Here is a 12,779-nt window from a genome sequence, read left to right as displayed (position 1 = left end):
TACAGCTATAAAAGTGAATAAATTGATTAAATTATTTCATGCTAGTTCAAAAAAAGCAACTTACCTCATTACTAAAAGGGTGAAAAGAAAGCCTCAAGACTGCTTCAGTGTAGCAGAGTATCACTAACCTAAAGGAATCTACTACTTAAGTCACATTACCTGAAAATAGTACATAATGTGTTAAGTAGTGGTAGTACTATTTATTTTCTCCAGCTTCCTTCATCTTCCCAACAGAAACCAAAAAAAGCCCTGCTTAAAATAGTAAATATACCTGAACAGCTCAAAAAAAAACCCTAAACCTATAAATGAGTGCTTTATGATAGTTGTATAAGAACACAAGCACTGCTTATGACAAAAGAAAGTATGAGCAGGTATTAGACAGAAGTACTTCCAGGTAGCCAAGAACATGGTTTACATGTTTGCAAAAGTTGTAGGTCTGGAGGATTTAATAGAGCTCTAAACTAAGATCAGTGCCACGTGAACTTTGTTTTACTGGCAAACTATCAACATCCAGCAGCAGTTCAGTTGCATTTGAGGTCAGCAGTTAGTACATTCTGCATCTCAAGAGAACACTTCTGGAATTAAGCACTATACAAATAATGATCATGAGTGGCATAAAAGAGTTGCAAATTGGAACTGATTGGTGAACAACAGTCCCAGAAAATAAACGGAAAAAAAAGAACAGAAAATTAAAAAAAAAAAAATCATAAGGAAAAACACACACCGAAGAGGAGGCTTACAAGTCTGAAAAGAAACACTTAAAAAGATGAAAACTTCTTATTCATACCAATTACCTAAGGGGAGCCTATAAACAAGAGGTGGATCAACTCTTTGAAAGGGTTGATAACAGCAGGACAAGGGAAAGTGGTTTTAGGTTGAGGGAGGGAAGATTTAGGTTGGATGACAGGTTGGACTTGGATTGGACATCTCACCACTGTGAGAGTGGTGAGGTGCTGGAACAGGCTGCCCAGAGAGGTTGGATGCCCCGTCCCTGGAGGTGTTCAAGGCCAGGTTGGATGGGGCCCTGGGCAGCCTGGTCTAGTACTAAATGGGGAGGTTGGTGCCTGCCTGCAGCAGCACAGGTTGGAGATTCACAGTCCTTGAGGGCCCTTCCAACCCAGGCCATTCTGTGATTCTGTGATACCTGGGAAAAGCACTAAAATAATTTAACTAAGTGTGATACACAAGCTAACTCATTTAATCACACTACTGCACTAACACAACAACAACATCAGATAACAAACCTGGTTTTCTTCTTGCAAAACTCTATACTGTTCCTTCCAAATGGTGATTTTTGAAGCTTCATCTTTCCTCAGAGCTCTTTCTTTTTTTAGCTCGGGACTCCAGAAGGTCTTGATGCTGTTCATGGAAGAACTCAGCTTGCTTTCTTTCACCTCCACATCCTTGCGAAGCAGATCGTTTTCCCTTAATACTTCTTTGAGTTGCGTCTGCAGATCCATGATGGTGTTATCCCTGGCCTGGCGAAGTGAGTGAGGCACAGTGGACGCCATACTCACTGGAGGAAGATGGTGCTCTCCAAACGCGATAGTATCACTGGCAACTCCACTACTGGCAATGTTAGGGCTGCTACCCATTGCAGTCATCCTAACACCATAAGGCAGCCGCCCCCCAGACCGGCCCAAAGTCATGGTGCTTTTTGGGGTGTCTGCACCGACGTTCTCATGGTCACTGAGATACATAGGGCCAGACGTAGCATAGGCAGCGTTTAAGGACTGAATGTTTTCCATAGAAAGGGTTTTCCCACTGCCTCCCCCAGTACTGCTGCCAGAACTGCCTCCAGTGCTGTTGGTTCGACGATGGCCCAAGCGTGGTGACCGTGGCAGCCTTGGTGAACGCCCTGGACTCTGGTTGCTTGGCTCAGCCTTGCCAACTGACCGAGCACTTCCATACATGATTAAGCTGGTGGTGTGAGGCAATTAGACAGGCATAAATTAGGAATGAGAGAAATCCCGTGAAGCTCCTTAGTGTTTGTAAGTCAGCTTAAGGCCAATCAGAATTTGTAACAGATCCAGTTGTCCATCTTTGAAGTCACATGCTCACCATGTCCAGAACCACATCTGTATCAAGAAAAATAACACATTAACAATCTAGTTTATTCCAAAATATTTTGTCCCATATTAATAATAAAAGAATAAAAGCATATTCTACTGTCACTTTATTTCTCCAGCGTTTTTTGATACCCACTCACAAACAGCAATATTATTTAAATTCTAATATTTAAACTCAAAAAGTTCTACTCCTGGTTGTGTTTTTTGTTGTTTTTTTTTTTCCTGTCATTATCATGTAACGAGGGAGTGAAAAGAACATTCATCAGTTTTCAAGTCATAATGTTAATAGTCACATTGAGCAACTTCTTTTCCTACTTCTGACTCACCCTTATCCTTGATCTGTTTCTCTTCTGAGTAAAATAGTTTTAATCAAAATTTTAAGTCCACTTACTACATTAAGTAGTTTTTGTTTTGTTTTGTTTTGTTTTGTTGTTTTTTTTTTTTAAGTACTACTACTAGCTTTTGTAGGACGCAGTTTCTAAATCCTCTGTGTATCTGCACTGAAAACTAGTTTCAGTCTCTTTTTGCCTAAATGTGACTTAGTCTTTACTCAGATTAAGAAGTTCTCAGACAAAATATGTTTCTCATTTATCAGCTCAGAGTAGTTTTACTAAATACTATCATCCTAACAGCAGGGACTTCTCCAAAAACAGAACAGCATGATCACATCATGTTGCTATACCTTTCCCCTCTACTTTATATATGGATACGCAGTAAAATCCCTTATTTTTGCACTGTTACATTTTGCTGTTTTGCAAGTGCACTAGCAGGTACCTCCTTACTACAGAAATGCTGGGTTGAGACCACAGTTAATGAGCAGCTGTCAGAGGATAAAGAAACAAGGCTGAAATCTACTCTTGTGACTGAGCTACTACACTACTCTGTTCTCTCTTCTTCTGTTTTTAACTAATTTTTCCATTATGAACATTTCAAATCAGAATTGTGCTCAACTAAAATCTAAAAACTAGAACAAGACTGAAATATTCCTGCACTGACCTCTCCGCGTGAGACAAAAGGCTACCAAGTAGCATACAAAGACATCGTATATTCTAACATTTTTCCTTTCACACCAGCTTTAATCCAGCCCCACCTTCTGCTGGTTTAACAGATACTAGCAATCACTCAATCAATTTTTTCAGCTCCTACGGCTGAGGGCACGTTTGGATTTGATGGATGGACCACTTGCTAGATAAGTAATTAGCTGCATGGTCACACTCCTAGAGTTGCGGTCAGCAGCTCAATGTCCGAGAGTAGACCGATGATGAGTGGCATTCCTCAGGGGTCAGTGCTTGTGTGGTATTATTTAACATCTCTGTAGATGACGTGGGCAGTGGGATGGAGTGCACCCTCAGCAAGTTTGCAGATAACACCAAGCTGAGTGGTGCAGTTGACTCCCTAGAGGGAAGGGATGCCATCCAGAGGGACCAGGACAGGCTTGAGAGGTGGGCCCATGCCAACCTCATGAAGTTCAACAAGGCCAAGTGAAAGGTCCTGCATCTGGGTCAGGGCAATCCCAAGCACAGATTGGGCAGAGAATGGCTTGAGATGAGCCCAGAGGAGAAGGATTTGGAAGTATCAGTTGATGAAAGATTCAACATGAGCCAGCAGTGCATGCTTGCAGCCCAGAAAGCCAATTGTATCCTGGGTTGCATCAAGAGAAGTGTGACCAGCAGGTCAACACAGGTGATTTTGCCCCTCTACTCTGCTTTCTTGAAACCCCACCTGGAGTACTGTGTCCAGTTCTGGGGTCTCCAATGCAAGAAGCACATTGAATCATAGAATCATAGAATCACCAAGGTTGGAAAAGACCTAAAAGATCATCCAGTCCAACCGTTCACCTATTCCCAATAGCTCCCACTAAACCATGTCCCTCAACACAACGTCCAGCCTTTCCTTGAACACCCCCAGGCTCGGTGACTCCACCACCTCCCTGGGCAGTCCATTCCAGTGCCTGACCACCCTTTCTGAAAAGTAATACTTCCTCATGTCCAGCCTGAATCTCCCCTGCCGTAGCTTGAAACCATTCCCTCTGGTCCTATCACTAATGACACGAGAGAAGAGGCCGACCCCCAGCTCACTACAACCTCCCTTCAGGAAGTTATAGAGAGCAATGAGATGTTGGAGCAGGTCTAGAGGAAAGCCATGAAGGTGTTCAGAGGGCTGGAGCACCTCCTCTGGTGGTGCTGAGAGCTGGGGCTCTTCATGCTGCAGAAGAAAAGGCTTCGAGGAGACCTTATAGAGGCCTTCCAGTACCTGAAGGGGGCCTAAAGTAAAGCTGGGAAGGGAATTTTTATAAGGGCAGGTAGTGACAGGGCAAGGGGAAACAGCTTTAAACTGGAAGAGGGTGGATTTAGACTAGTTATCAGGAAGAAATCCTTTACAGTGAGGGTGTTGAGATACTGGCACAAGTTGCCCAGCGAGGTTATGGATGCCTCCTCCCTGTAAACATTCAAGGCCAGGCTGGATGGGGCTTTGAGCAACCTGGTGTAGAGGGAGGCATCCCTGCCTATAGCAGGGGGGTGGAACTGGATGATCTTAAAGGTCCCTTCCGACCCAAACTAATCTATGACTCTATGGGTTTTAAATCACAAACAGAACAGAGTAGTTTTCCATTTACACACTATTTCATAGAAGATACAGTAGCATGAGTTATTTTACAAAGCTGCAACTGCGTTTGATGAGCAGTGCTCAAGAAGTTCAAGTGCTCACTTTCTTATATTCTTTTCTTTTTTAAAATGACAGCCATAGCTACTCTGCTCAGTCAAGTGACAACGTTGCTATGGAATATTTTAAACACACACATAAAGGAAAAAAGAACAATGATAGCCAGTACAATCAATAATTGAAGTTCGCTCCTAAAACACTATCTACAGATTTATTTTTTAAAATATAAGTTTCAGATAGGAAGTTTCTTCTATTTCAACCACATATCCTTATGCAAAACAGCACAGAAGTATAAACTACTCAACAAAGTCTGCAGTGTTTCAGTGGAGTAACTTCAATAACCAAGAACCTGTGCTCCGATCTGAAAGAAAAATACTTTTTCCAAAGAGAAAAGCTATTTCAGACTAATCTTAGTGTTTGAGATACCAAAATGCTAAAAATGCTGCTGTGGCACCCATTAGGAACTTAAAACAATCAGATATTTCTTAGATGCTATGCAAATTATTTTCAACTGAGAGCCTGCATTCACAAGGATTCTCACGAGAATTAATCCAAATCAAAACACTTAACTCATTTGCTAGAAACTCACCTCAATAAATCACTGCCAACACTCATTCGCTTCAACAGCTTTCAGTAAGTTTTAACTCTAAACAAAAGGTTACACATTTTATTCCATTTAGTTAAAGCACTTTCACCTCCAAAAGCATCAAGTTGAAATGACACTAGGAACACATTATGGCTGCATGCAGAAGTATCACCTAGTAAGTGCTTAATGACACGCAAGAAGCACACAAAAGATTTGAGATCATTTCTAATGAGTTAATCACTCCTGAAAAGGGGAGCATGGAGGGAAGTAAACTCACGAAATCGTTTTCTCTTTGCTTTAGGTAGCATTTTGCCAAACTACTGGTAGCTTTTGAATGAATGAAAGCAACCAGTGTCCTCGATAGAAAAGCAGCTTCCCATGTAGCTGAAAGCAGTTGATAGCACACAGTGTGTCGTACCGCTGCCACGCTCCATACAGCAGGCAGCCACATTAACCCTATTCCACTGCAAGCAAAAACACCAATTCTGCACTAATTCATCTCTCACCTCTGTTTCACAGGTAGGTGCCACCCTCTCCACTGCTCAGGAAAAAAATAATCAAGTAATTCAAGCTAGAATTAGCTACTGAGTTAGAAGATCATTAGCGTTCCAGAAAGGAATCACAGAGTGGGCATGTGACACTTGGGGGAAGACATCAATCCCATGTATCACATGGCTCTCACTTTTAAGTAGAAAAAGAAATAAAACAGTACCTTCAAAAAACGTCTCTGGAAACAAGAAAACCTCACACTACTTCTCTTGAGCTGAGAACTTTAATTACAGGCCTGAAAATTGTGCAAATCCCAAATATTAACTAAATACTACTCCTTCCCAATCATGCAGCCAGTTTTAGTATTTTCACTGACACAGAAGTCTGTCACAGTTCAAGAGAAAAAGTCACATGGGAAGATAAATCATTTTAACTGCTCCTTCAGGATTTTTTTCCAGCAGTATTCATCACCGACCATTTTGTTTTAGTGCTGTTAGGAATCCAGCAGCAGAAGCAGATATTAAGACAATTCATTCTAGGAAAAACATCTTTCATCCCGGAAATAGCAAAGTCAAACAAGTGACAGAAATGCCTCCTCTCATTTCCAATCAACAAGAAGAAAGTTCTAACTTCCTTCCAGTAACGTAAGCAGAATTACATGGAAGACTTCTTTCCATAGCAGCATAAGCAGAAAAGCTAGAGTTCTTCAATATCCTGAGCCACACTAACATTTTTGCTAGCAGTCTCAGAAGTGCAGCTTCTTATCTTCACAAAGTCCAAAATAACACCTTTTTTTTTTTTTTCCTCCTTTCCTCTGCTATGATTCTAAATTTATTCACAGCTAAACCATCTCTTTACCTTACGGGACAGTTGAAACCACAGGGAACAGTGGCAAACTGTGACTTGAATGCACTGACCATTCTGGCTTTGCAAATTCCTCTATTGGTTTTAAAAAACTTTGGTCCTCTCAGTCAATACAAGAAGCCTTAGGTACGATTAGGAAAAAAAATTATGAACTGTGGATGTTTAAAACATTAGTAATAAACTGCTGAGGTCAGTGCTAAACAATTTTTCCTCAATGTATGAGGCATACTTCCACATCTGTGAAAGAAAACTCTTTTACTCACTGAGAAAACAAAAACTTCCAAAGAGCATCATATCTGTAACCCAGCTAAAATCTATCTCAAAAAAAATCAGCAGGCAAGCTAAAAACTTCATCCATGCATCTAGAGATTGTCTCAGCAGCTTTGCCAAAAGAGATACACAATCTTTAGTACTTTAGTATTAATTGAAAATACCATCTTGTGATAATGAAGGAGACAAATCCCACAAACTGTGGAAAAACATCTGCAGTCTGACAGTAAACATTTGAACGTAGTATGGTGAATGTAGTATTGCCCAGAGAGGCCGTGCATGCCCCATCCCTGCAGGTGTTCAAGATCAGGTTCTATAGGGTCCCAGGCAAATTGGTCTAGTACCAGAACTGGAGGTTGGTGGCCCTCCCTGTGGCAGGGGGGTTGGAACTCGATGATCCAATGGATCACAAAGCAGAAATTCCTGGCTATATCTATCAGAATACGGAAGCATCTTTTACACGAAAATTTGCTAACCTCCAGAAAATCTTTTCTATGTTTATATACATTCATATAAAGCCTCTCATACTCCTTCCTCCCCCTCTCCAAACGCCAGGAAAAACAGTCATACCACAGTAATTATAGAAATACAGAAAAACACATTGCAGAAATACAAGAATATCCTTGCTTATATTTGCTAGAACAGAAAGAATCCAGGGATAACCTTTGCAGCTTTCAGTACGTAACACTTGCTCTGAACTTCTCGGCTGCAGTTTCTGTTCAGGACTGACACAAGCTGAGGGACACAAGCATTTACAGAGCTAGCTTCTTCAAGAGCATCACTGCCCAATACATCAGAACGAAGCATGAAGTAGGCAAAGAAACCCAACTTACTCAGTTCCCAGCAAAATGAACTGCCCGGTAGCACCGATCCATGTTTGCATTAGAAGAGCTTTGAATATCAGCTCTACAACAGCAACAAAGTCAGCCCTTACAAGAGCAATCTTCATCTGATACTGCAGTGTAGCAGAAACACTGAACTTCATTTACAAAGGTATTCATTTGTCATAATTCATACCCTAATAGTTAATCACGACTGACTTACGCAGAGGGACCTGGACTTTCTTGTACAAATGCCAGGGTTGAAATGACTTTTTATAAAGAATGTGGAGTATCTGTCATCTTATTTGACTTGCAGGCTTGGAAGGTATTAGTCTTATCTAACTGTTAGATTTGACTTTTAGCTATGGGAGGTTAAAAAGCTCACCAGTTTTCAAAGCAAATTAGTGACTACTACACAGAAAAAGGGCAGAAGAAAGTTTATCTTGGAAATTGTTCGCAAGCCACTCAGTGCTAAATACACAGCAATGAACCCATGGAATTCAGACTTGTTTATCCATATTAAATAATCTTTATCCTCATGGCCTGAATAGCAAGAAAGCAAAAGCAATTAATGAAACTAAGACAGAAAGAAGACGAAAAAATTAACTGTTGTTGTTATGGTTGACTCTCAATCCTAGATAGTGGATGTCAAAGCACCAACATCTGTTTATGTCCATGCCTTTTTTCATTTATTTATGTTTACCATCTTGAATATCTGTCAAGTTGACTGAAGGTAACACTGCCCTTGCTCTGTCTCAATGGATATAAGAAGATATAAATGGATGTTTTTATCTCCCACCTCTCTGTAAATAGAGAAGTCTTCCTGAAACAAAGGAAAAAAAAGTCCTGAAAAAAGTCTTCTTGAGACTCTCAAAAGTGACTTAGAATGTGGATCTGACATTTTGAAAGCTGTGTCTTATAAAAAGCAGGCATCCCTGAACTCTGACCCTGGCATTCTAAGGAAAATCTCAACAGTCATTTATTAAAGAAGGGTTTTATTTCTAAACATAAATTGACACTCCTGTTCCAGGCTTTCCAAATTTGGAAAGTTAGCATAAGTGGTATGCATGCACTTTAAAACACCACACAACATGGAAGCATTTTGATTGTCTGACCTTTTTAGATATCGCTCTGTTTCCCATTCTTCTCCTGCATTCTTAGAAGATATAACAGATTAAACCTAAATCACAACTACTCACCAGCTTCCTAGGATACTTATGCCTCTCTCAAGCATAAAATTCCTTTCATGAGATCTACTTGCTCCCCAAGAAGGACTAGGACAGGACTAGGATGACAAAACACACTCTACTCCACAGCAGCTTCTATGCAAAAGAGGTTTCAGCTGACATTGGGTTTTATTTCTTATAATTCCAATAATTATTGGAAATAACGAAGGCATAATAGGTATACTTTCACCACCACAGCTTCGTTCCTTTCTATCATTCTTTCTAAAAACTGAGAGCACAAAAAGGAAAAAAGCTCACTATTTTTACAAAGATGAGTATATTTTGCCAAGTCTTTATTCACACCACTTGCTTATAAGGGTGTTTTCCTAAAGTTCCAGTGTTTAGCCTCAGCTAGAAAGGGAATGTAAGGTGCTATTAACGTTTTTAAAGGCCATCTCATTTTCCAGACTACAACACGCTAAGAATTAATCTGTCAATAAATTTGGGTGCATGAGCAAGTTCTTCCCCTTTGTTGGGTTGCTGTGCACCACTAGAAATGTTTTGGTTTCCATGGAAGAGTGGGGCACATATTTCTTAAGACCATCTGGACACCACACTTCATGGTTTCACAAGCTCAGCCCAAGCATTGGACAACGCTGAAGCACCAACTCTCTGGTAGAGCTCTAAGCCTTCCTCCAGCAGCACTGACTTTGTTACAAGGTGGCAGGCACATGGATACATTGTGAATCATCCTTAATTGCATCCTCAAATCACCAACCGTTTGGGTTTAGCAGAGGTAGGTGGGACCCAAGGGTCCCCTCTGGTCCACTGAAACACACACACGGGCTTGGTGGGCACATCAGGATTTGCGTTGGGCAATGAATGGGAGCTGACTGTAAGCCTCTAAATGGAAAGCAAACACAAAACCAAACCAACAACATTTGGCACGTTGGTGTTTTTTTCACTTTGATGCAAACAAAAAGCAGAAGTCACAACATGCATATAAACTTGCTAGTGACAGAATAGCTCTGATTAAAATAACTCTTGCTCTTCAAATTACCCAGAAGGTTGAAGACATGCAGACATGAATTTGCTGCCAATGAGCGGCTAAAGACTTTGTAGCCTGATTTTTAGAGTACCATCCATCAACGCTGTGTGCTTAGTGCAGGGAGTGTAGGAAATATGGCCATTTCTCCCTTTCCCCCAGGTAGCACGTCACCACTTCCCAGTAGCACAATCAGTAAGGTACACAACCCTAAGAGTAATAAAGGTGCTTCAGAACCCCAGAAGTACATAGAAACACTAATGAATCTGCTCAGGCAGACAGCCTCGGCTCACCACAGGTAACATCACTGCTCTATGTAAAGTGTGCTCCTTCATTGGAAGTAGCAAACCTCCCTTTTCTTCAAACAATGTTCCTTACCCGAGTGCACTCACACTGAGGTTGCTAGGAAGGGTCAAGAATACATTCACGTTTCTTAATTCTAGATCTGATTATTTCAACGCCTGCATTCATGCATCCATACAGTTCCAGGTATACCATGCTCAGACAAAACAAGCCAGACCTTGTAGACCTAGTGGCAGTTTTCAAAGGGCTTAGCCAAGGTAGCAAACAATGCAAGAGATGCATTTTGGAGAACAGATTCAAAATAGTTTGACAACGGGGAAGGGTGAGGGGAGAAAAAGTAATGCTGGGAGAGTCTCCCACTGCACAGAATTAGGAATAATAGCAAGGAACTCTCCCACTCATTACAATAGCATGGTGAAACATTTCTATTCATGCAGCAACACAGATAACTCCTACCAGGAACTGAGAATGCAGCAAACTCAGCAAAAGGAAAAAAAAAAAAAAAGGTTTCTTTCACAGTCCAGATTAGCAATTCAATAACAAGGTACAGGCCATGTAAATATCAAACTTGCTTTTCTTTTTTTGCTGGTGAGGACCTGAACTGAATGTTAGAGGTGTGAAGTTACACAAACAGAATTTCACAAAACAATGGGATCAAAAACCTCAGACTTACAAAAAAAAAAACGATGCTTTCCTATCACCCAGATAACACAAACCCAAACAAGAGAAACTGCTAACAGCCGTAGAATGATTTCATTACAGCTACAATGGTTTGCTGGACAATGTGGAAAAAGTTCAAAGCTATATGAAATATTATGACAAACTCATGTCATGTTTTAGCCAGCAGATCCCAACCTGTTCCTAGCTGCTGCTCCTCTTACAGCTTGATTAACTCAGACAATTCTATATTTCTGGGTGATACAGTGAAATCAGAAACCTGACAACTCAGGGAACTGCTGTTCTGTGCTGAAGTACTGAAGTTCAGTTTCCAGAACTGAAATATAGTCCAGACAGCTATCTCACTTAATAATTAGCGGTTTCATCCCAAAACCTCATTATTGATAAAATTTGATTATTGCTTTACTAACTCTGCTCTCAACAGCAGGGACAAGGTGGTGATTTTTCTCTTCTAATCTTGTTTGATATGGCTGCAAGGGTGCTGACTCATATGTGACCCTGAATTGGGGCACACATCTCAACTATATCAGTCTCAAACACAAAATACCAAAACCTTCACAGTGATCTGTCAGGCTGTGGGCTGCAGAACTCAGAAGATGTATGTTCAACCACCTCCTGCTGTAGACGCAATACTCTCTGGGAGAAAAGGAGGGCAGGCAGATGGTGGAGGTTACTGTTCAGACATATCCTAGCTGGGTTGGCCATCTTATCAGAATCAGAACCCTGCAGCCAAACTGGACAACTTTTTCTGGTTACAACCTGTTGGATTTGAGGTAACATATTATTCAGCAACAATCACCCCACCTACCTTTACATGCCTCTCCCCCTCTTCCCCCCTAGAATGAGCTTCAATAAGATGTAAAACATACGCTGTTCTCCCCATCTATTCTATTTTTAGGAATCTCCTTTTATTCTCTCAGCTTCTATGCTTCTGCTTCTCCCTTAGCTCCACGGACGTTTCTTTCTTCTTCCCTGTCTCCTAAACCTCCCCATTTCCATCAGGGTTTCACCTAGAACAATTCACACCCCATCAGCACGAACCACAACACGGGCTTCCAACTCGCACGTAACACTCCAAGCAAAAGGCATTGTGAGCCTTCATAGCTGAGGTTTAGGGTTCACATCAGGAACCAGACAGATGTGGAAAGAGCAGCTCCCGACACATGCTTCAGGATGGCTGCAGATGCAGAAACAAAGCATGATGTCAACTGACACTCGCGCTGTAGTAGGTTCCGTGGGATGAACGCGGCATGCCCAGAGGTGGGGCGGAAATCACAGCACGGCTCGCTCCGGGCAGAAAGGCGGCCGGCACCATTACCTTACCGATGGCACCGAGACAATGAAGGCGAACGTTTAGCGAGGGCACACTGACCAAGTAGGGAGGGACGAACGCAATCGCAGGGGAGACGAGCAAAGCCCCACGGCCGCCCCAGAACCAACCTCCTCCCTGAGTACCGCCGCACGGCGGAACTCGCCCCGTACCTCCGGCCGGGCCGGGCAGCGGGGACAGCCGGGCCCGGGGTTGCCGCCGCCCAGCAGAGAACAGCCCAGCCCAGCCCAACCCAGCATAGCCCCGGGCGGTGACAGTGCGCTCGAGGCCCGCGGAGCGGCGAGGCCCTGCACCCCTCAGCCTCCTACCCAGCTCTCCTCCCGGTCCTGAGGCCCCGTAGCCTCCCGGGAGGAAACCGGACCCACCTGAGCGGCGCCCGCCGGCCACCAGGCCCCGCCGCAGCCCCTGCCCAGCCCGGCGGCCGCCCGCAGCTACCGGCTCCCGCAGGCCCCGCCCCGCGCCTGGCTCCCCCCAGCGGCCGGCGAGCGGCGCTG

At 42.7% G+C, this 12,779-nt stretch overlaps 1 protein-coding gene across 10 annotated transcripts in view; it reads right to left on the bottom strand.

The window, feature by feature from the left end:
• Nucleotides 1-12,779, bottom strand: part of ERC1 (ELKS/RAB6-interacting/CAST family member 1) — a 294,250-nt gene that overhangs the window by 281,375 nt on the left and 96 nt on the right. For 9 of the 10 annotated variants that reach the window (XM_042889766.1, XM_042889771.1, XM_042889768.1 and 6 more), the window contains exon 2: nt 1,245-2,078. In XM_042889766.1, coding sequence (XP_042745700.1) covers nt 1,245-1,913 — 669 coding nt within the window. In that variant the 5' untranslated portion in view covers nt 1,914-2,078. Of the gene's footprint in view, nt 1-1,244; nt 2,079-12,650; nt 12,708-12,779 lie in introns of those variants that run through there. The other variant, XM_042889767.1, reaches the window with a different exon arrangement.

This window comes from Lagopus leucura, unplaced genomic scaffold (genome assembly GCF_019238085.1).
Source record: "Lagopus leucura isolate 7727_CA_CO unplaced genomic scaffold, USGS_WTPT01 Super-Scaffold_100159, whole genome shotgun sequence".
In the NCBI taxonomy this organism is placed as follows: domain Eukaryota; kingdom Metazoa; phylum Chordata; class Aves; order Galliformes; family Phasianidae; genus Lagopus; species Lagopus leucura.
The sequence above is the reverse complement of the archived record's forward strand: the minus strand, read 5'-3'. Positions and strand labels throughout refer to the sequence as shown.